At 38.2% G+C, this 23,778-nt stretch overlaps 3 protein-coding genes across 4 annotated transcripts; all 3 read right to left on the bottom strand.

Annotated features, from left to right (window-relative positions):
• Positions 1-1,279: 1,279 nt before the first annotated feature.
• On the bottom strand, positions 1,280-11,019 carry LOC111227999 (cytoskeleton-associated protein 2-like). 2 transcript variants are annotated; one of them, XM_022753763.1, is made up of 9 exons: positions 10,845-11,019; positions 8,996-9,062; positions 8,833-8,887; positions 7,315-8,558; positions 5,620-5,815; positions 4,946-5,104; positions 4,282-4,342; positions 3,266-3,428; positions 1,280-1,817 (listed from the first exon to the last, which is right to left on the bottom strand). In XM_022753763.1, exons 1-9 carry the CDS (start codon positions 10,882-10,884, stop codon positions 1,517-1,519), a joined length of 2,286 nt encoding a protein of 761 aa, XP_022609484.1. In that variant the 5' UTR covers positions 10,885-11,019; the 3' UTR covers positions 1,280-1,516. The 2 variants fall into 2 exon arrangements, with proteins under 2 accessions (XP_022609484.1, XP_022609485.1); XM_022753764.1 differs by lacking the exon at positions 1,280-1,817 and adding an exon at positions 3,516-3,537 and having other exon boundaries at positions 3,364-3,428.
• A 1,261-nt stretch (positions 11,020-12,280) lies between these two features.
• LOC111227984 (interleukin-1 beta-like) lies at positions 12,281-14,984 on the bottom strand. Its single transcript, XM_022753749.1, has 5 exons — positions 14,899-14,984; positions 14,226-14,467; positions 13,765-13,929; positions 13,409-13,542; positions 12,281-13,165 (listed from the first exon to the last, which is right to left on the bottom strand). The coding sequence occupies exons 2-5, from the start codon at positions 14,443-14,445 to the stop codon at positions 12,944-12,946; spliced, it is 741 nt and encodes a 246-aa protein (XP_022609470.1). The 5' UTR covers positions 14,446-14,467; positions 14,899-14,984; the 3' UTR covers positions 12,281-12,943.
• A 4,128-nt stretch (positions 14,985-19,112) lies between these two features.
• Positions 19,113-21,767, bottom strand: LOC111227981 (interleukin-1 beta-like). Its single transcript, XM_022753745.1, has 5 exons — positions 21,701-21,767; positions 21,025-21,266; positions 20,286-20,450; positions 19,936-20,075; positions 19,113-19,778 (listed from the first exon to the last, which is right to left on the bottom strand). Exons 2-5 carry the CDS (start codon positions 21,242-21,244, stop codon positions 19,509-19,511), a joined length of 795 nt encoding a protein of 264 aa, XP_022609466.1. The 5' UTR covers positions 21,245-21,266; positions 21,701-21,767; the 3' UTR covers positions 19,113-19,508.
• Between the last annotated feature and the right edge of the window lie 2,011 nt (positions 21,768-23,778).

Here is a 23,778-nt window from a genome sequence, read left to right as displayed (position 1 = left end):
TGAAGGCCATCTTGGACAATACCAACCATCCTACATCCTACATGTGCAGCAAACACTGGACTAATCTAATTATTATAGTTTATTTATTATTAACTGTTTTTATTATTATTATTATTAATATCAACAATGAGCTAATGGACACATGAATTTCCCCTAGGGGATAAATAAAGTATCTATCTATCTATCTATCTATCTATCTATCTATCTATCTATCTATCTATCTATATGAACCACATTGCCCATACCTTTGAACACAAAATGTGTTGAAGCCAAAAAGAATCTGTAGAATGCAGTATTTTAAATTTGAATACTTGATACTCACCTGCGCAGGAGCTGGTTAACTGATGTAATCCTGCTGTGGTCCTTCTGCTCTGGCAGCCTATATTTAGGTTTTGGATTTGTTGGCTGTCAGATTAGATGATGGAAGGCACATGAAAAGGTTTAATCATATCAAAATCCTGTTTTGAATATTATTGTTTCACTTGGAAAGTATATTATGTAGAAAGTAATATATAGGATATTATTTAATACATGTAAAAAAATATCTAAAAAAGTTTGCAGAGAAGACATTGTAGAACAAAAATTTTCTGGGAGTGGGAAGTGCTCACTAAACTGTACTCGTTGCACAATGTTGTTTTAACTGACAAGTGACTTGTAAACAACTTTTGTATTGTCTTTACAAATCACTATTACAATTTTGGCAGGGCCCTGACTTTCCGTATCAAGTCAAGACTTGATTTTTACCCATTTTTGGGATTTGCCTCTTCTGTGGGTGCAAATGCTTAAAACAATATGATCTACTTTACTCTGTTACAGTAATACTGAGTTATACCGGTTTATGCACTGTACTGTGCATAATGCTATGATGTTGTTTGTCTTGCTAAGCAATATTATAGTTTGTTTTATCTTGTGATTTTTTTTAGATTGAACAATACTGTAAAGAGTATTAAAAATGAATTATTGTCAGGTGGTTATTATACTTGATGCCGTGTTATCTTCAGCGGGATTTAGTGACGTTTCCTAAATGTGAAGATACGCAATCACACGCATGTGATTTTGAGGTGTGGTGAAAGTTACATGTTTATACAGTTTCAGTTAGGTGCTTTTGAAAAAAGCACTGTATTTGCATTAGCACAAGAGCTGTGAAATTCCATGCACATGCACAGCAAAACAACCAAATGATTCTGGCTCTGGTTCAAGAGTGTAGGTGTCTGATGCCACCTGTTGTGCAGTGAGGATTAATATAGGGTAAGGTCTAAATAGGATTCAAAAACAGCCATTTATTTTACATTATATACACAAAATTTGAAGTAATAAAATTATACAGAGACCAAAAGCATAAACCCAATAATTTCTTCATAGGTAAGTGTGACAAAAACCTAACCTAACAAAAAAAGCTCATTGCCTGAAACGTCAGGTCCTAGTATTACAAGCATAATACGCACCTTCTTTTCAGGAAAGAAATCTGACACACATATGGATATATGTTTTACTCAAGCACCCAAGACTGAACACCTTAATCGCAGACTAGCTGGACAAACACCTTGTCTTTAAGGGCTTCATTCTGTCTATAGATGTACATCGGCGTGTCATTAGAAGATGGGCTGGTTTCCCCAACCTCCTGCTCTTCACTGTTTTCTTCAACCTCCTTGGAGATCAGGTCATTGTAGGAGGTCACACAGAGATCGTGGTCCTGGAGGGAGGCAGGGTATCGGAGTGAGGCTCTCTCGATTCGCACTGACCTTCTCACCGGGGTGAAAAAGCGTACCTCCTGACCGTTGACACGTGCTGGTTCCCTCTGTTGGCTTTGGGGGCCACTAAATGAAAAATAAAGACAAAATAGATCATAATTTTTCAAAATGACCCAGCCTCTAAAAAAGCTGGGCTCATATACCAACCATCCACTCCATAATATTCTGGCAGGAGAGAGAAGCAGCTACAGCTGCAGCAAACGTCTCATCTCACTGGCTGCAGAACAGAGAGGTTCAGGAGATCCTTTGTTCCCACTGCCATCAGGCTATACAACACCTCAGCCAAAGGAAGTGGATTAATTAAATTATTATTTTCAAGATTTGAAAATAATACAAATAATGGCGCATCGCACATAACAGGATATCAAGATTCTCGTGCCGGTTGGAGCAATCACACACACCTCCATATAAATATATATACATATAAATGAAATATCTATCTATCTATCTATCTATCTATCTATCTATCTATCTATCTATCTAGTCAGTGTGCAAGCAGTAACTTAAATTGACTGACAGGTGACAGACTTTAGTGTGCAACTGTTCATTTAAAAAGCCAAACCTTATATTATGATAGACTGAACGTTAATGGCTCACATTATGAGCTGTCACTATGTTAGCCTATACAAGATAACGTTAGCAAATCTTGTGCGTGGAGCATTGCTACAACAGATGTCAGCTGTTGCAATTCTCAAACAATGAACAAATAACATTTCAGGACATCAAAATGTTGACAACATGCTAATATAAAGTTGACAACTGAAAATCACTCACCCTGAATTCCGTATACAAATCGCCATTTGAAATGTTCTGTGGCACTGTTTGCACACTGGCTTTTGGTTGTCTTTAACTTGTCCCTGATGATTCGCGCCAAACACAAACTATCTCCATGCACCAGTCTTGCCGTGTTTTTGTTTTTTTTGGTTTTCCACAAGTCACAGTGGACCTGTTGCTGTATGTTAACTTGCTGCTGCTATTCCATGTTTTGTTACTATTGTTTACTGTGCCTGCCTTCTTCAGAGGAGAACAAATGTAGGGTTATTACACGACCGTCATCAGTCCTGGAAGAATCACTTCTCCACTACCTACGACATCTACAGTGCCGAAAAACAATTACAGTCACATTTTAAGAATTTTGGCATTGACATGGCACCGAAGTATCAGTTCTTGTGACATTAGTAGAAAGGGTATTATTACAGAAGAAGCATCACAATCTCTCGTAATGCATGAATTTCTTTTCCTCTTTCAGATGTTTCCACAGTGTGAAGACATCCGGTGTAATATTCATCATTGACTTTGAAAGATTCGTTTCTGTCCCTCACTGACTGCTGTTTATGTGATTCAGCCCTTGCAAAACTTTAAATTCATGCCAGCTACTAATCTGCTACTCTTTATTTCTGTGTGAAATGACAAAAAATATACTATATATAATCACCTCCTGTGTGCTGAGTCCAGTCTGGTTTTTCTACTCCACTCGACAAAGAAGAAACAATAATATAACAAGTCAAACCTACCCAGGAGTCGCTGTGATCTTATACTTGACTACAGATGAGTTTCCTTTCTCCCCACAGATGAGAGCTCTGACAGGTTTAGGGGTCATCATTGGGTTGTTGATACTCTCAGGAGAGCTCTCCACTGTTGGGATTTGGTCCTCATTTTTCTCATTTGTATCAGATGCTGAAAAAACAAGAAAACCTGAGTCATTCTTGTAAGAATTAACATATTATCTAGATTTCACTGTTGAAGTTATCAAATAAATTTTACCTTAAAAGGTGCATGAATTGATCTTTTTTGGCCAACAGGGTGTAAAGACAAACAATAACATTATCATCTCTTAAAGATCTGGCAAATGTGTTAGCAAGCAGTTGCCCATATACACATCTAACAGACACAAAGCAACAATATCTGGATTAGCTGCTAAATGCTCCACTGTGTTCATCAGTTAGTTTCTAACTTTGTTTGTCTGCCCTTTGGCACTAGACAAGTAGTGTACAGTTGTTTTTCAGAGCGTCTCACTGAAAACTGCACTGAGGAGGGCAGTGAGAATGAACCAAGCAGTAAAGTTGCGGAAGCGAAAAACCAAAAAGTTAGTTAAACTTACATACAAAGTTAAAATCACATACAAAGAAATTCAAAAACAGCAGGAACAACTGACATTCAAATTACATTAAATAGTGCAACATAGTCATTATAACACACAAGCTAAAACTAACAAAGTCAAAGCGTAATACCACACGATGCAATGAATCACACAGGCATTGATTCAACTTTATGGTCAGATTCGGTAAAAGTAATTTGTAACACTAAGTGATATAAAGAAGGTAACTAATTGCATCACCCCTGCTCAGATAGAGATGGGAAAAGAAAGCCTTCATGTTTATTTTGGCAGAAGGAAAGGAAGCTAAGAATGCTGAGAAAATCTTTATCCCTGGACAAATGGAACCCTGATGTAAATTCTGCAGTAGTGGTTTGGCAGTTGTGTTTGTGTGTGAGTGTGTTTCAGCCAAGATGTTCATCCTGGCCAATTTACCTTGGATCTCGTCCTTTTTCTTCAGAATCTCAAACACCACAGTCCGCAGCTCGTCCACTGGCTACAGTGAAATATAAAAATAGAAACTTAACAGGAACATTGAATTTCCAATGTATGATTCTGTATCGCTGTATTGGGCTAATCCAGCAAATTAAATACAATACTGCATGATGTTTGATGTATGTATGATGCTGATCCTGTTAATCCAATATTACCATAAAGTGGTCCAGCTCAAAGCCTTTCAATATGTCAAAGAATGGTCTAATACACCAGACATATTATGGAGCAGACATTAAAGATACTAGAACTATGAGTCTACTATAACCAACAACAATCCAAATCAACCAGAGTCTTCTAATTAAAGAGGTCTGTTATCAATGTGCTTGTGTGTGTGTGTGAGTGAGAGAGGGAGGGGGGCATGGACAGGTTGAGTGAATCAATGCGCTGCACACAGGTGTACAATGAAGGTTTTAGCTATTTGAAATAGTAAAATATTTTCAGTTCATTATGAAACTGTGTTGGGACTTGTTAGACTGTGGCAGAGAACATCAATTGAGTAGGCGGTCCTTTAATGTGGACTAGGACGCAGTTGCCTTCACACAATGTAAACCAAGCTGGATTTTAAAATATTTTTAAAAATGGCTTTGCAAATGTTTTGTCTTACCTCCAACACAACACGAACAGCCTCTTCAAACATGGGCAAGACATCCAGGTTGCCCTCTTGCTCCATCAGACGGGCCTGACAGATCCAGTATTTGGCAAACTTCTGGGACACTGCCGGCAGCCGCAAGAGAACCTCCTTCACTTGTTCTGGAGGGCAACCCTGTAGGTGCAAGGAAGGCTCCCATCAAACTTTAGAATGCCTCCCAAGAGAGACTGTGTACAAGTGCACATACTCCAAATTCTGCAGGCCCCTAGTAAGTATCAACAATATGGTAGCTTTCCAACATGGTCAGGCGGACAAGTTCTTTTCAAGAACGACCCCGCCTTACAATACTTTAATTCCCCTGCTTTTTCTCTCTAATTTCAGAGCCCATCAAACAATCTCTATGCATATTTCCACCTTAAAATGTGTCCAACACATAAATTCCAGAGCGATATAACAATGGGTTGTTGCAGATGGCCACACACCCTTCCAGTTCTTGTAAAGAGGGAGATTTTTCTTTCCTACTTTCACTAAGTCAGTCATTGCGGGAACTGTTGGGTTTTTCTCCCTAATACTGTAAGTGCCTTCACAAAATAATTAAAATAAAATAAAACAGAATTTAATTACACATCCAGTGGGTTATTACATCAGACTGCAAAATCTAGGACAACAAAAGAGAATAAACCATATACCTCTCCAAGCAATTTGATGCAATCAGCCAGGGACCTGTCAACAGCACAGATAAGGGAGTGAGTCTCGTCCTCCTCCTTCATGGAGGTCCAGAAAGGCTGGGGCGCAGCCACTGTGCGCCTCACCTGAGGTTTTACTGGCATTGGAGGACGCTTGTAAGAAATACCTTTTGCCTCTCGCCATTCCTGCAGTTTTCTCCTTAAGACCAAATAAAACAGCAGAGGATAGAGTTAAAATTCAACATTTTGTTTGGCTTCATTGGACAGCGCACCAGGCAGACACAGGAAAAAAAGACAAAATGGGGTTGATGCCTGGAACATTTTATTCTACATGAGTAACTCTTGGTTTCTATTTAACAATTAAAGGGACAGACAAACCTTTCGGAAAATCTTATTTAACCAACCACTGCACATTTTCAACTTCAAACCTATGCTTTCATCTGTATCCATTTATCTTCCTATTTAAAAAAACAAAATAACATACACTTTATTAGGAACAGCTGTACATTCACCATGTTTATTCATGCAATTATCTAATTAGTCGATCAGATGGCAGCAGTGCAATGCATATAATCGTGTATACAGATCAGGACGATAGCAGACAACCAACTCAGAGGAACCAGTCCCTGTCCAAACCACAGACTTCATCACTATCTTTCTATCAAAAAGCAGTCTGTACATGCACAGAGATCTAATCAGATTCCCAACTCCCATGGATTTTACAAAACTTTCCATCAATCCTTGATCAGATTCTTTGTCGTCTATTTTACTTCATTCTTGTATATCACATGTATTATTTTGATTGGTTTATTTTGTTAAATGAAAAGAAAAGGGTATCCCCTATACTTTTAAAAATGTAAAACAATATATTCAAAGCAATGAGCGGTGTTGTATGTTTAAACAAAAACTAATTTCTAATCATCACTTGCTCAGAATGATTAATTTGAACAACTGATAGAAATTCATAGAACAAAATGATAACATCATATCGCTGACACATGATTAAGGATGGGATATTGTTAAGATTTTTACCAGTATTGCCTTTACCGATACTGCTTATCGATCTTGTACTTTAATGGTACTCTTATCTGTACTTTTTGTTATTTTGTAAGAGAAAAAATTAACCAAGAAAAGAATTGACATTGCTTGATTTTATGATATTGTACTGAATTAATATTCTTGAGTAGAAAATTTCAACAGCATTATTTTGAACAAATCACTATCATAGACTGATTTTGTAATGATGGAAATGTAAAATAAATGTAATGCCAAATGATGTACTACAGGACCTTTTTTGGACAGTATTTTTTACTGTGCAATAGTTCGCCAGCAGCACCCACATCGCTAACTCCACTCCTCTGAGGGATGTACAATTGGAACTGAATGTCTAAATGACAGTTCAGACAACGCTGTCTTAAAAGAATGTCTTACTTGGAAACAGAGTTATTAATGTCAGAGCTCATCCAGCCCAGGGCCCTGTCTAATACTGGGTTTTGGTACCCATCCCTACACACGATAACTTTCATCTGCCAAACTGCCCTAAAGGCAACCTTTCTTATGAGTCATGTACAGACAGACCTGCGAGTCACAGGCCAAATTATAACCCACAGTAAACTAGAGTGGAAATGCAATGATTCAATGGCACCACATCATGGTTTCATGCTGTAAATTTACCAGTAGTTGTACTGTGCTACTTACATTCTTTCCTCTTGGGCAGCAGTCATTTTCTTTCCTTCAGTCTGGGGAATGATCCTGACTGAGACCTTTGGTGTCTTCATGTTTGTGACTTGTCCTGTAAGGCTGATGGTCCTGGAAGGCTGCGGCACTGTCTGTGACATCACTGGAGCGCCTGTTCTTTTTATGCATGTTTGTGGCAGAGGGGCATTTGCTGAACTGTATCCCTTTTTGCTTTGTGTCTCTTTACATGTCTTGGTTTTCCCTCCCAACTCAGCCACAGCGGCTCGCGTAAACTGACCACTTACCGCTTTTGAAGTGCACCTGCACACTGCATCATAGGATGTTCGGCTGAGGACTTTGCATAATTTTCCATTTTTTTCTCCACCACCTTCAGATTTCTGCTTTGTTGACCTGTCTGTGCACTCACCAGCTGATCTATTCGTTTTTGACATACCTCCTCTCCCTTCAGGTTTAATAAGTGCTTCTGTGCACTTTGAGGTGGGCACTGGTTTCCGTCCATGACTTGATAATTGACTCTTACAAGATGACTGAGAATGTGTCCCCAAAAGTGGTTTTGAGTTAGACTTGTCCTGACTTTGAACTTTAACGCCAGCTCTAGCAGTTGAAGAAACAGTTCTCTCATTAACAGGGTTGTTTAGAGCAGTGTTAGGAAGTGTTTTCCTCTGAGCTGTAGCAGAGCTCTGGGAAACAGAAACTAATGATGAAGTGCTGGATCGCACTTTGTTACCCACAGAAGTAATGGTGGTATCAGCTGCTGTGGCAGGAGTATGTGTTACACGTGACTTTGTGTTTCTTGACTGGGTCACTGCAGGAATGAGCCCTGTTTTTGTTTTGACAACTGGGCCAAGACTCATTCTGACACTGACTGTTTTTCTTGGACCTGACCAGGCAGAATTTGAACTACTGCTGAACTTTGTGTTGGAAGCTGTATTTGAAGAGGCTCTGCCTGAGGATAGCAGTCCTGTATTTGGTGGCTTTTTGAGTTGGCTGGTTGCATTCAGGTTGGATTTTGAGGACACAATAGTGTCCACTCCTGTAAGCACTGGGTTTTCATTACGTTGTGGCTGTGCTGGGCCACCGATTGAAGATGGACATTTGGCATTTCGCCGTCCAGTCAGGATGCTGCCTTTAACATTCACTTTGTTAGTGACACCAAACGCTCTTTTGTCAGGGAGTTTTGTGGTTTTTGTGCCTTCATATCTGAATGTGTCAGCTGGAGCCTTGTTTTCTTTTCCCTTAACAATCTGTGAAGACAAAAATAAAATATGTGGGAAATTTAGAGTAAAACAAAATGAAAAGTCATTCAAATAATCAGGGCAACTCAGCACCACATGATTTTAACATCACTTTCCTTTTCAGTGCTTCCTTGCCTGTGCAAATAAGGGTTCCACTTTCCCAAGAATTTTGACACATTGGTGGGATAGACATGAATCTTAATGCGCACGTATACTGTCTACTACTGTATACCTGTATGTACCTGCACACAAGCACAAGCACATACACACACACACACCCTACCTTAAATGCAGACGTCATAGGCTTCTTAACCTCACAGTCATCTCGGAGGTATGGCCTGAGGAGGAAAACCTATTGATTTAATTTGCTGTACACAGAACAAACTTGATGACATGAACTGTTTGGGAGTTAGACAACATTTTAACAGCAACATTTTTTTTCTTACTTAGGGTTGGGCAGTTTCAGCCTTCCTTTTGCTGCCAAGTATTCCATCAACTTGTGTTTACGTAGCTCTGTGACAGAAAATTACACAGGATTTGAGCATTGTCCACATTAATAACTTTCAATTGTACTCGCCAGTAAATTGCATATTATATATTCATACCTAGTGTTTGAACTATAATAATTTATGTGTACCTCCAAATAAATATACACATATAAAATTTATACTAGGAAAATGCAGAACTCCAGGACATAATAAAATGTGGAACTTCTGGCAAAAAAAACTTAACTATGGAGCAAAAAAATAGAAGCGATTTTTTTCTCCAACTGTGTCAGCAGGAGTCAAGTCACCAGCATGTGTGATCGGATCACACTTTCCCACTTTATATGCAAACAAACAAGTATGTGTTGCAACTGTAACAGATGGGTCCATTGCCAATGTGTTTGAGAGACAGAGTAGGTCACATCTCAGGCAGGTCATTCCATGTCAAGTCAACAGAGGCCTCCCAACTGACCTTCGTGGATTTGCTTCATACTTAATGTGAATAAAGTCACTGTAGCCAACAACTACTATTTTGTTCAGCTTGTATCTTCTTTAATTTCTGAGGTATGGAGACAATGACCAGCCACTAAACAAAATAAGGTAAGGGGTGGGGACAGAGACGCAAGGAACAGTAGCACATGGGCTATAAAAACAAAACAGCACATGTGTAAGTAAACAAAACCTGTGAAAATCATTTTTGATACCTTAATACATACATAGGTACCAACTTCATATTTTGTGCATATTAAAACATGCCATTTCCACTGGTTGATTGTTTTAGGATAGACTCATGCGTGGGCAATATGCGCTTGAAATAAAGATGTGAATTTTACCTCACAAATCAGAATTTTTGATAATGATTTTACTTATATTACATATGAAGCAAATCCAACATGGTCTGTTGCAGAAAATGTCTAAAATCTCTTGATTTGACATGGAATTACCCAAGCGTCCTAATAACATTTCACAGACACTTACTGCCATCTGGCTGCAGGTTGGTGATACATTAATACTCTTGTGGAAAATCTACATTTGGAAAAGGGACAGCAAAGAGCAGCTGAAACAATTACCGATTACTTGATTAACAGACAACTGATGATTGACTCATTGTTTTAACCATTTTTCAACCAAAGAAAGACAAAGGGTCAGTGGTTCCAGCCTCTGAAATGTGATCATTTGCTGTTTTCCCTGGTATATTTAAAAATATATATATATATTAATATAGAAACAACTGACAGAATAATAAATTGTGTAAATAGTTTAATTAGCAGTCTATTGCAAACTTCTAATTTAACACTTACTTTCTCAGTTGACCACTAAATCTAGCACTGTCCATTATTTGTATGGGAAGCCTACTAAGCGGTCTGTAGCTGCTATATCAGTGTTTGCTACAGCTCTGATGGTGCTGACTAAAACACCACAAAAAAGGACTAATCTACCCCCTGCAATGTCAAAACGACCACACTTTCAGTTTATAGGTGTATAACATCTCCTAATACTCTGCAAACACAATCAAAACATTGAATCCTAACATTACTGCCTACAGCAGCCAGGCATGTAAATGTAGGAGACAACAATAGACTCGTGTAAATGAAATAAGACCTTTAAACACCTTTTAAGGTCTTTTTGAGGAAGCTTTATTCACTATCGTTTTAAGACTGCAGATGCCGTGATTGCGTTGCGTTAATTTGTCTACAAATTAAAAACGTTTCCAGTGAATGTGTAACGACTGCTACCTTGAGTTAGCGATAACATGCTAAACATGCTAACCAACGAGTTAGCTTTTATGCTACTTAATGAGTTCGCTAACCTTTTCTGGAAAGTATCGATACGGTCTCTCCTTCTTCCATATCTGTTGGATTTGGAATTCTCCTTTTGACTTTGTCCAAATTTGTTATCACAAATTCCTCTTTAGACCCCTTTTTTTATCGTAGTCGTTGACAATACGTTAGACTGAAACCGTAACAACTGAGCTCGTGCATCCAGTTTTGAAATTGCTGGGAGTGAACGCCTCCTCTTCTCTGATTGGACGATTTGAAATTTCGAAAAAAAAGAAAAAAAAAAGAAAATCACGCATGCGCTAAAACTACGCGCCACTTGGAGCAGAATATGCAAACAAACGGCACTTGCAAGGCTTTAATCTCGGTCTGGGTGCACAAGTTCCCTTAATATACACAAGTTTGGGCGGATGATGTATTTTGTTGATTTCTTAAGTGAAAATAAGTAAATACAACCTCTGCAGCAAACAGTTATTAAAAATGAGAATTCCTTCAAATGTTAACTCTTACTTTTTATATCATAAACTAAAAAAAACACACACACACACACACACACACAAATTATCTATCTATCTAGAGTAAACTGAATGCTAGTAAAGTATACCTATGTGACTTTTCCTGTAGAATGGTGTAAAAAGATTGTTTTCTTAAGTAAAATAATTCCTATATACAGTATAAAAATACTGAAGTATAATCAGGAAAATATACTTAAAGGTATCAAAAGTTGGGGTGTCGCGTGGCGCAGTGGTCTAAGCAGGCGCCCCATATGTAGAGGTACAGTCCTTGCTGCAGTTGGCCCCAGTTCAAATCCCCTGATCAGAAATTCTGTATGCAAAATCTCATTCTGCCAAGCACAGCAGTCAAACAACATACGCAGAGTACTACGTACAACATCTCTTTAAAAGGTGGTGGGGTAAAAGTACCTCAGAATACTCCTAGCACTATCCATAATTACTAATTGTCATAGATATGGAAAACCTTAAACTTAAGAATGCTGGTTTGTGTCTGGGTCTCTAGGCAAATACTGAGGCTGTAATTTGTGATATTCTGTTTGCACTGGAAATAATAAATTAAGAGTTGGAGCAGAATTCTAGTTCTAGTTCACTTACTGTCTTTACAAATGGATTACAGCTAATGTCAAAAGAGGTGACAACTCCAGTAGTACACCTTAATTGTTAGACCAATGCATTTCTGCCTTCACCAGAAACATCTTAAAACATATGGACAAATTTAAACAGGGTGGGTTTAAAACAGAAAAAAATCAAGACAACCAATCATAGTCAATGGGGCTCCTAAGTGAATGAAATGGTATGGTTTCTAGTTCAGTTACTGTTTTTACAAATAGACTACAGATAATGACGCCTGTGAAGTAATTTATCCCTCTTTGAGTTGTGTCATCTAACAAATCCTGAGTGAGCATATACAACACTAATCCAAATTATTCATAAGGCTTTATTAAAGATTCGTCGATCATTTAAATAATTGCAAGAAAGCAGATTTCCAAATAAATACATATGTTAAAATGGTGCATACATAGATAAATAAATGGATAAATAAATAGATAAAAGCGTCAACAGTGTGTCATGTAAATACACAGTCTGCTTTCCAGTCAGCACAACAATGCCACCATGTGGTGGAACTTGACTATGTCAATACACTAAGTCTGTGAATGTTCTCATTCGTCCAGGTCATAGATATCTCTCTCTCAAATTAAATCGAAGGCAACTGGACTTGTATTTCTAGTCCACACTAGTCTGACGAGTGTGGACTAGAGAGACCAATACATAAGAACTGATGAAGCCGCTTGGATAAGAGGCGAAATGTCTTCCACAGACAAATACAAGTCCAGTTGCCTTCGATTTAATTTGAGAGAGAGTCAATACACTAAGCATTTCACTTTCTGTACTTGGTACATACAGTAAATAGACATTGCAAAACTTGCATCTTTCTGGCAGACAATGGTAGTACGTTTGTTTAAAGTAATTATATCTTTGTTGTTGATTATTTGAATTAAAATAGCTGAAGTACAGTACATTTTACACTGTTCAATACACAGATGTTCTAGTTAAAAGGCGACAAAGATGACCCAAAATACAGATCCACACTCCACTTTGGGTGTCTTTGACAAGTTTTAACTCTGACGCTGGATGTTGAAGGTTCTGTAGCGTTTGGCGCTCTCCATGCACATTTCTACCGGCTTGTTGTCATGCTCTGCTGTGCTGATGTACCAGTCAGGGAAGGAGGCAGACATGAGGGTGCTGATGTTCAGCCCAGAGTCCCGTTTGTAGAACAGAAATTGCACCATTTCGCTTTCGGGGCTGATCCTCAGCAGACTGCTTTTGTCTTCCACTGCCTGAGGTGTGAAAAGATACACATCAGAAGGTCTGACCATCACACCGGAAAATAATACAAGCTCATATCAATAAATGTGTAGTGTCTATTTCAGATGATAACAATTCAGATGACCAAGAGGATCTAGTCAGTTTTCCTTAGTCACTGTTTTGGTTTTGAGAAATGTGGCACTTGTGACTGAGTTTACCCTTTAACAGTATAACAGAGTGTGTAGTCTTTATGTGAGATTAATGTAAGAGTTTACCTCCAGGTGCAGGGTTGGCACATCACCTTTCTTGTGGCATGACAGGTAGAGATTTGTGTCTTTAATGCCAAGAGCCACAGGTCTGGCCTCGGTACTGGGTGAAGGGTGCACATAGGTTGACATGTTCAGATGCACTGAGGAGAGAACACAGGATACAGGTTCATTAAAATGAAAACTAAAAGACTGTGTCTGTGCATTTCACCAAAGTTACACAAGGATCTGAAATAACATATCACCTTTCAACAGTTTCAGTTAAAATATCAAGCCTAGTTGCCAACCTGTCATCCCTAAATTCTAATATCTACCGTGACCGAGAGATTTTCTAACCATCAGATCTAACTGTCGCATATAATTACCTTTGCGGTTGTCACTGCCTCCTTGCAGCATCACTGCATGGAGCTCCATGCTGTTTTCGACCAGAACTAAGCTCCTCTTCTGGCTGTCGGTCACACTGCACTGGTACTCCCCTGTCCTGCTGAACTGAACTGGTGGAGCTGAGCTGAGCTCGAGCACAATATGCTCTGAGGCAAAGAGAGGAAAGCTTGATTAGTTATGCTGTTATGATTTTTATCTACAGTCATAGACCATTTGGTGAACTGGAGGAGTGAAACTGAAGCCACTACCTCTTGGAACAAACTAGTAATTCAGTTACACAGACTGGTTTCTGTAGGTAAGTATGATGTACTAATAAATTAAGCATTAAGTTGTTTCACCTTAAAATGGGACTCAATTCAAATATGATATGCTAATAGAGAAACCAGTCCAGTAAGCTCTTTTTATCAACAGTGTGGAAATAAAGTTTCATTTGTGTAATTACCTTCCACTATGTTCTCCATCATGATGTTGAGCAGGTTTTCATCTCTGAACTCGGTGCTCAGCACTGACTCTGATGTGCCGGCCTTCAGCCTCTCCATGGCGATAATGAGGTTGGCCACACGCCTCATTGTCATTGGATGATGGGAGATCTCCAGGTCCAGTCCCTTGGGCATCTTGGAGCTCCACATCTCGCTCAAGTTGCATTTCATCTCGGATTCCATCTTTTTCTGAATTGAGGAAGGTCTGCAGGAAGAGAGAGAGCAATTTGAATCATAAAACAGTCAGTGAAATACAGCTCAGATTTACTTCTACCTTTATAGCAGCTTATTAGTATTTTCTCTATGATCCTTTGCTAATTATTGACCTGTTGTAAAAGGCTACAGTACATCTCTGTATGTTGTGGGGATTTTTGATTCACTACTGCATCAACATTTGAAGTAACATTGACTAAAAATAAGATAATATTTTTTCACAGTGTGAAGATTTCCATCTGACTAACAAAATAAATGTTCTCACAGTTTATAATGACAAAACTGTCAGCAGCATGTTGAAGAAACTGTCCTCTAATGAGATTTAATTCCCAATCAAAGTAAAACAAGGATCCTGTTTATAATCTGCTCCACATTAAGAATGTCAGAGACAAAAAAATTAAGAAGCAAGAAAAGTCAATTTACCTGTTGAAGTCAGTAGAGAAGAAGTTGTTTTACTGTTCTTGGTTAAGCTTGTCCTGTCAGTGTTGTTCTGTCCGCCTGTGCTGACCTGCAGGGTTTTTATACACTCTTCGATAGCCATTGACAGCAATATAGAAAGCGAAACTAGCATAGTAACATAGTAACATAGTAAACTTCTGAATTTCTTCACTTCCCTCAGATGCGTCAAGTTGAATTATTTACTTTGACTAGTAGTGAATTCGCATTGTCTGGAGGTGGAGAGGTTGCAGTACTATCATTTATGATATTATAATTTAATATAATAATAACATGCACTGATTGTGCTTTATATGGTAACAAAAAAGAACACAACACTAGACATACTGAACAAAGTATTCAGTGTGTAAGCATGCTAACGTTTGCTAATTAGCACTAGAACTACAACTACTAAATGTCAAAGAAGACAAAATATTGTCCAGGACTTATTCACCTTGTGGTCGTTGATGTAGAAAAAAGATTTTCCCTAATAAATGATTATTTTCTAATTTGTTTAATCTGTAAAATGTCACAAACATCAAAATGTCCAGCACCTTACCCTATTTGGTTGTGTTGTGTCTATGTGCGGCACGTATTCTGAATTTGCTTGTGTTTTCTGAAGTTGTAGCAATTTGAGCTCTCAGGGCCACTGTAGTTCTGGTTTGGATGGTATTTAGAAGAACAAATCCAACTCATTTGGGTTTGGGTGCGAAAAAATAATTAGTGGCATAATTTCCTCATTGTGACTGACAAGCTACAATAAAACACTTTCCAAAATGAACTGAAATATCTATCTTACAGGAAAGTGCTTGGTTGTGGTCACTGATTATTTTCTGTCACTGGTAATTTGTTCCATTGTTTTTGATTCTTCTCACATAGATGATTCTGTTTCATAGATCGGATATTTTCTTTTCTTTTCTCTTTGAAGGTTTTTCTTAATGTGGCTTTCTTATTTTTGTTGTTTTTTTTCATATATTGGCATTATTGTTAAGAGGACAAGTCCCCATTAAGTAAAATTATAAAACTGTGATTATTAATGAGTACTAAATAAATGGTCCATTTTGAGTCAAAGATAAAATGAAAAATGTGTAAAATGGTAAAAAAAAGTACAAAATTGTGAACAACAACAGTTGGAATTTCAGCAAAGATAACACAACTTCATATATTTGAAAATTTCAGTAATATGATTGTGTCATATAAACTTTTCCTGACGTCATCCATTTTATTACGAAAATAACTATTAATGGGACATGAAAGTGCTGCTCAAACACTGGAAGATGATTCTGAGGGGCATTAGTCAGCCGCAATTAAAGAAGTATGAATCACTCAAAGGAAGAGCACACACACACACACACACACACATACGTGCCTCCCTTAACGTAAGTGGACTGTCAGACTACACCAACCAAGTGTGGACCAATATTTCTAGTCGTTTTAAAAAAAATGAAGATTGAATACAAAAGATCTTCTTTCATAAGTTCAAACGATTTTTGTAATTTTTGTAATTTTTTTTTTTTTTTTTTTTTAATTGTGAAGAGAGGGCTCAGCACAACAGGATTGGTTTTGTTGCTTCAAGAAACTAACACTAACCTTGACCTTTGACCTTTGACCACCAAAATCTAATCAGTTAATCCGGGAGTCCATGTGAACATTTGTACCAAATTTGAAGAAGTTCCGACAAGGCGTTCCTGAGATATCGTGTCCACAAGGCCAAAACCGTGTTTTTGAGGTCACCACGACGTTGACCTTTGACCTTTAACCTTTAACCACCAAAATCTAATCAGTTCATCCTTTAGTCCAAATGAACATTTTGTAAAATTCCGACAAGGCGTTACTGAGATTTCGTGTCCACAAGAATGTACGGACGGACAACCTGAAAACAATATACCTCCGGCTCTGACTGTCGCCGGCAGGCAGGCATAAAAAAGTGGAACAGCGTTCTGTCAAATGTTCAAATGCAAATGATATAGAAATTGCTCTTCTTAATTATACAGCTTCAGCTAATGCATTATTATTATTGGATTTTTTTTTTAAGTTTATGGGGACTGCAATCATTAACAATACAGCAGTCAAGCAAATGTAGTGGAGTACTAACTTCAACATTTCTGTCTAAAATGTGGTGGGGTAGAAGTACTTTCAAAATTGTCCTAACGGTATCCATATTTACTCATTTTCATACGATACATACTACAGAAGGGGGGTGACAAATTAAAGAAAAAACCAACATACAACATGTCGACAACCTATCAAACAAAGGGAATTAGAAACAAAGACCTGCCTCTAATAAAGGCCTGTACATTTTGCAGTTGAGGAACAGTTAGAGGAAACACAGTGGTTGAAAACTGTTGTGGATCCCAGATGGAGGCTGTCCGCTGTGAGGGACCAAAAAAATAAGGTATTATGTCACTTCTGACTTTCTCTCTGAGAGATCATTCAAGTAAATATCAAGCAAATACAGCTGAAATCACAGCACAGTCTTTGTGTTCGGCGATTTTGTCAGACAAAGACGCGGTTATAAAATTAGGATGTCAGCAGAACAGAGCAGCAGCTTGGGAGTTAACATGTAGGGTTAATGGGCTGCGTTTCAGTCACTATTTTATACTGTATATGTGAGCACAGAGAGGAGGAGAGAAGCAAACAGATACACCATCTGAAACCAGCTGACACTAGGCAGAATGCAAATACAACACGATGTCGTCAGTTTTTTACAGCGGTTCCACAACAGTTTTAAACTACATCCTCAATCTCTAACATTGCCCAGTCACAGTCCAGCCGTACAAGTCTTGTTTCCACATCTCTGTAGACCAGTGCCAGTGGTTTTTTTCCACCAGTGAACTCTCATAAGTGCATTCATCTTTGTAACGACCCTACTATAATATCCCTCGCTATGTAACTATACATGAATTGTTCTTGCTGACTGATCACGTCCTTTATATTCTCAGTCACCAGAGGAAGAGTCGCTCTTTTGTTTTTCCTCACATTTCAAGCTAATCCACTCCCCTATTTACTGACATCTTTGTCATAGATTGTCAAGTTTTGTGTGTTTTGTTTGAAGTTTTTTTTCTTAGTTCTTCGGCTGACCACAACTCTGCCCAAACTTGAGAAATGGCTTGCTCATCTCAGGAACGCAAAGGACAACTCAATTCTTTTGATTTTTTATTTTCTTCCAGATGGGGAGATGGAATAATAGAATAGAATGCATTGAATCGAACGGAATAGGTTGAAAACCTTAAAGATAATAAAAAGATATGCATTAGTTCCAAATAAATGCATACATAACATTTTCTTAAAGAATATGAAAGACTAAAATAAAGAATAAATGTTAATTTGTCAACTAATGACTCAATTCACCTAACACAAAATTAATTAAGTTTCAACTTAGATTGCATGCTCTCAAATACAAATACAAACTGAAAAGGCTACAAAGCACATAACTTGGTTTGTCCTACCAGTTGCGTCTGTAATGATGAACATGAGCTGTGGCTGGCCTATTGTTCTTCAGCAGCAGCAGCAGCAGCAGCAGCAGCAGCAGCAGCAGCAGCAGCAGCAGCAGATGAAAGAGTGACTTGAGCTCCTTCCCAAATATTTATAATTTCCCCTTCCTTGCTTCCTGTGAAACACTTCCTGTGCACACGGGTGCACCAAATTGTGTGGTTTCCCCCTGCAGGTTTGGAGTGCATGCTGGGGAACCTGCCTGTGCATTTTGTGACTGGTCTTGACACGACATAGATCAAAATGCAGATGTCACTGTTCTTACTGAAACACTGGCCAGTTGAGCAGTTTTTGTGACTGATGCCACTGCCATCTGTGCCCCAACAACGAACCCTCACTCAGAGCCACTTGGATCTTTCCCTCTTGCCATGTTGATACAAAATCAGAATCAGCTGTGCCTGCTTTGCATTTCCCAGAGCATGATTGGATATCATTAACTGCTTAATTGTACCATGCAGTGCACCTGTGTGAAAGTATCTACATTTTTTTTATGTTTCTCCACTCATTTATTCAGGTTTTCCCTTTAATTTGGCACCCATCTGTATATATTACATTCCTAAATATCACTGTGTTTAATCAAATAACCTCCTGTCACTGAAGCATGGAAAACATGAGGCTAGCTAGGATTTTTGAAATGTAAGAATGCTGGTTGGTATCTGGGTCTGTGGGCAAATACATAAACCTGAGTGAGCATACAACAGAAATCCAAATTAGTTACGAGGCTTTATTAAAGATTTGTTGAACATGATCATTTAAATAATTGTTAGAAAGCAGATTTCCAAATAAATACATATGTTTGAATGGTGCATAAATAGATAAATAAATGAATAAATAGATAAAAGCATTAACAGTGTGTCATGTAAATACACAAGGTGCTCACAAGTCAGCACAACAATGTCACCTTTTGGTGATATTTGACTATGTCAATATACTTAGCATTTCACGTTCTGTACTTGGTACATACAGTAAATAGGCACTCTGTAAAACTTGCAGAAGTCTTTCTCGCAGACAGTGGTAGAAAATAACATCTTTGTAGCTGATTATCTGAATCAAAATATCTAAAATACAGTACATTTTGCACTCTGTTCAATACCAAGATGTTCTCTTTAAGAGCGCCTCTCATGACCCCGGGGTGCCAGTCTACATTCAGTAAGGGGTGTCTTTGACCGGATGTTGAAGGTTCTGTAGCGGTTGTCGGTCTCCGTGCACATATCAACTGGCTTGTTGTCTTCCTCTGCTGTACTGATGTACCAGTCAGGGAAAGAGGCAGACATGAAAGTGGTGACGTTCAGTCCGCTCACCTGGGTGTAGAACAGGAATCGCACCAGATCGCTGTCAGAGCTGATCCTCAGCAGACTGCTTTTGTCCTCCACTGTCTGAGAGGTGAAAAGACACATGTCAGAAGGATGGACCATCACACTGGAAAGTAATACTAGCTCATATCAATAAATGTGTACTGTCTCTTTGAGATGATAATGATTAAGATGACCAGGAGTTTACTCTTTAAGAGTGTAACAAAGTGTAAGAGCTTACCTCCAGGGTCAGTGTTGGCATGTCACCGTCCATGTGGCATGACAAGTAGATATTTGTGTCTCTAATGCACAGAGCCACAGGTCTGGCCTTGGCCTCGGTGCTGGGTAAAGGTGGCAAGTAGGTCGACATGGTCAGATGCACTGAGGAGAGAACAGAGGATACAGGCTCATTTTAGACTTTAGATTTTCAGACTGTGTTAGCCTCACTGATAAAAACAAAAATGCAACTGTCCTTGCATTTCACCAAAGTTACATGTGAATTAGGAATAAAATATCACCTTTCAATCATCACTAAATTCAAATATCTACCATTTTCTAACCATCAGATCTAATTGATCACGTGTAATTTACCTTTGTGGTTTTCACTGCCGGCTTGCAGCGTCACTGCGGTGAGCTCCATGCTGTTTAAGTCCCTAACTAAGTGTCTCTGCTGGCTGTCGGTCACACTGCACTGGTGCTGGCATGTCCTCCTGAACTGACTTGGTGGATCTGAATAGCACTCGAACATAACACGCTCTGAGGGAAAGAAAGGCACACCTGATTAGTCACTTTGCTATGATTTTTATCTACAGTCATAAACTTTTTCATTTGAGTCATAGTACAGTAGATAAACACTATACACTCATTAATGATGCTTCAGTTGCCCCACCTTAAAAGGTGCTACAAAACTAACAGCAAATTGAGAGAGATGTCAGTCAAAGACACCCACACAGTTCTGGGCAGAGCTTGAATTAGGCCAAATAAGTGAAAACACCTGTGCAGGTGAATGTGTGGGAGTCCAAATCACAGGTGTCACAGTTTGTTTTGGTGGGTTTCCAGTTACAGGAAATGATAAGTAGCCCACTCTGTATCTGAAGATAGACATTATCACAGAAACTGTTCCGGAAAACACTCTTAGTCATCCGTCAATCACTTCCCACAGTTCCTGATTGTGAAGGACTTAATGAAGATGGCAGCATTTTTTTGTTTACACAGATTCAATTAGCTTTCCAGGAAAGTTTAATGTGAGCTAAAACTCAATTAAAATATGCTATGCTAATAGAGAAATCAGTTCTTTTTATGCGACAGTGTTGAAATTTGCGTAATTTACCTTCCACCATGTTCTCCATCATGATGTTGAGCAGGTTTTCATCTCTGAACTCGGTGCTCAGCACTGACTCTGATGTGCCGGCCTTCAGCCTCTCCATGGCGATAATGAGGTTGGCCACACGCCTCATTGTCATTGGATGATGGGAGATCTCCAGGTCCAGTCCCTTGGGCATCTTGGAGCTCCACATCTCGCTCAAGTTGCATTTCATCTCGGATTCCATCTTTTTCTGAATTGAGGAAGGTCTGCAGGAAGAGAGAGAGCAATTTGAATCATAAAACAGTCAGTGAAATACAGCTCAGATTTACTTCTACCTTTATAGCAGCTTATTAGTATTTTCTCTATGATCCTTTGCTAATTATTGACCTGTTGTAAAAGGCTACAGTACATCTCTGTATGTTGTTGTGGGGATTTGTGATTCACTACTGCATCAACATTTGAAGTAACTTTGACTAAAAATAAGATAATATTTTTTCACAGTGTGAAGATTTCCATCTGACTAACAAAATAAATGTTCTCACAGTTTATAATGACAAAACTGTCAGCAGCATGTTGAAGAAACTGTCCTCTAATGAGATTTAATTCCCAATCAAAGTAAAACAAGGATCCTGTTTATAATCTGCTCCACATTAAGAATGTCAGAGACAAAAAAATTAAGAAGCAAGAAAAGTCAATTTACCTGTTGAAGTCAGTAGAGAAGAAGTTGTTTTACTGTTCTTGGTTAAGCTTGTCCTGTCAGTGTTGTTCTGTCTGCCTGTGCTGACCTGCAGGGTTTTTATACAAACTCTTCATGGCCCTCGACAGGAAGTGGGACGGTCTCAGTGTTGTGTAAACCACTGTGATGATGAAATACTGTACTTACACGCTGCTGCCATTAGAAAGTGTCCTATGTGATTATGACACATGCAAGCAAATGCACATATTAAGGCTATGTTGCACATAATGTTTAATCGGGAGATATCAGATATGCCATGCACTCTACACAGGTTTATGCATTGATTATAAATGTTTTATGATTTCTTTTTTAAATAATAATATAACACTAAACATGAGATATTCTTCACAATAATAGTAGTAGTAGATAGATAGATAAAAGGACTGAAAACATGGAGAAACATACAGACAGTTTGGCTCAAATTCTGTCAGAATGTGTTTTTTTGTTTTGTTTTTGTTTTTTAAGCAAGTTGTGGCTGGATTGTATTAAAAGCCTGAATAAAAAAATCCTGCATTAGCCTCTGGAGTCTCAGGGTGACCCCTCTACTGACCCTGTGTTCAAACTGTAATGAATCTAATAATAATAATAATAGTGTTAGATATGTTTTGATTAGTCACCGGAGGCTAAAATATGGTTAAAAGTACACGATTCTTTTGATGATCTTTTCTCTTATTTCCTAAGCTTTTCACATCTTTTTGTGGTTTCGTGGTTTTTTAGGTTTAAAAAAAAAAAAAATTCCAGCTAACATAGTAGACATATTACTTGTTGAGAGTTGTGTAACCATGGCTGAGTCTGATATTACTTCACTTCCCTGTGATGCAGGTGGAAGCTCCGTCACGGTGGTGGAGATGAATTAACGGGCTTTGACTAGTAGTGAATTCACACTGTCTGGAGGGGGGAGGGGTTTGCTGGAAAACATAATGTTTGTGAGATTCATTTCAAACACTGAATGTGTTTTATATGATAATCAAAAAGAAAACAACACTAAACAGTCAACGTTTTCAACTTACATCATCCAACAACAACCAAACTATATTTATTTTATGTTTAAAAGTGTATCTGACCTCATTCTGCCTGTGAAGAGTCAAACAGATGCCTTAGGCTACAAGGTGAAGAGGTTTTTAAGTACTGTATATTTAACTTTAACTTAAATTTAACTTAACTTTTAGTTCTATTATATTATTTCTTATCTTTTTTTTCATTTTATTGTAACTTCCTGTTTCAGTAAAACCTCAGACACTTGTGGTTTGTTGTTCGCACTGATTGGTTCATATTTGGTCTCTCACTGCCTGCCTCTCTGTACCTCCATCTTTTTGTCTTTTTTCTTTTTTTTTTTTACATCAACAACCACAATGTGAATAAATCTTGGACTTTATTTTGTCATCTTTGACATTTTGTAGTTGTAGTTCTAGTGCTTATTTGCAAATGTTAGCATTCTAACACACTGCACTGATGGTGAACATGTTAGCATTGTCACTGTGAGCAATATTCTTGTTATTTTTTTAATAAACATATGTATGCAGAGTGTAACTCTGCATGATAATTTTCAGAATATTTGTCAAAGCAAATGTTTAAATGTGAAGTTTATATTATAATTTCTTGAATGACATCAAGAAAATCATTGTGTGCATTAATTCCCAGACAGTTCCACTTCAGGCTATGGAGGTCCACATTTTGCACATATTATAAAATAAGAATAAAAAAATAATTCCTCCTTTGTTTTTTCATAATGATAAGAGATAGTGGTCCCCACTTAGTTGGTGTAGCCTGATAGTCCACTATTGGTAAGGTAGGCATGTATTTGTGTTTGTTAGTATGTCTATCCACATTAGATATTATTGGAGGGTGTGTGACATGTCGTTGGTCTTTCTTCTTTAATTTCTGCTGACTAATGTTTTCTCTGCCCTCAGCATCAGAAAATTGTTTCTTTCAGTGTTGGAGCAGCACTTTCACATCCCATTAATGTTTTATTTTTTTGTTAAAATGGAGGAAGCAAGGAAAAGTTGAGATGACGCGCTGATTAGACATAGAGCGATCATTTC

This window comes from Seriola dumerili, unplaced genomic scaffold (genome assembly GCF_002260705.1).
Source record: "Seriola dumerili isolate Sdu_G_001 unplaced genomic scaffold, Sdu_1.0 BDQW01000193.1, whole genome shotgun sequence".
In the NCBI taxonomy this organism is placed as follows: Eukaryota; Metazoa; Chordata; class Actinopteri; order Carangiformes; family Carangidae; genus Seriola; species Seriola dumerili.
The sequence above is the reverse complement of the archived record's forward strand: the minus strand, read 5'-3'. Positions and strand labels throughout refer to the sequence as shown.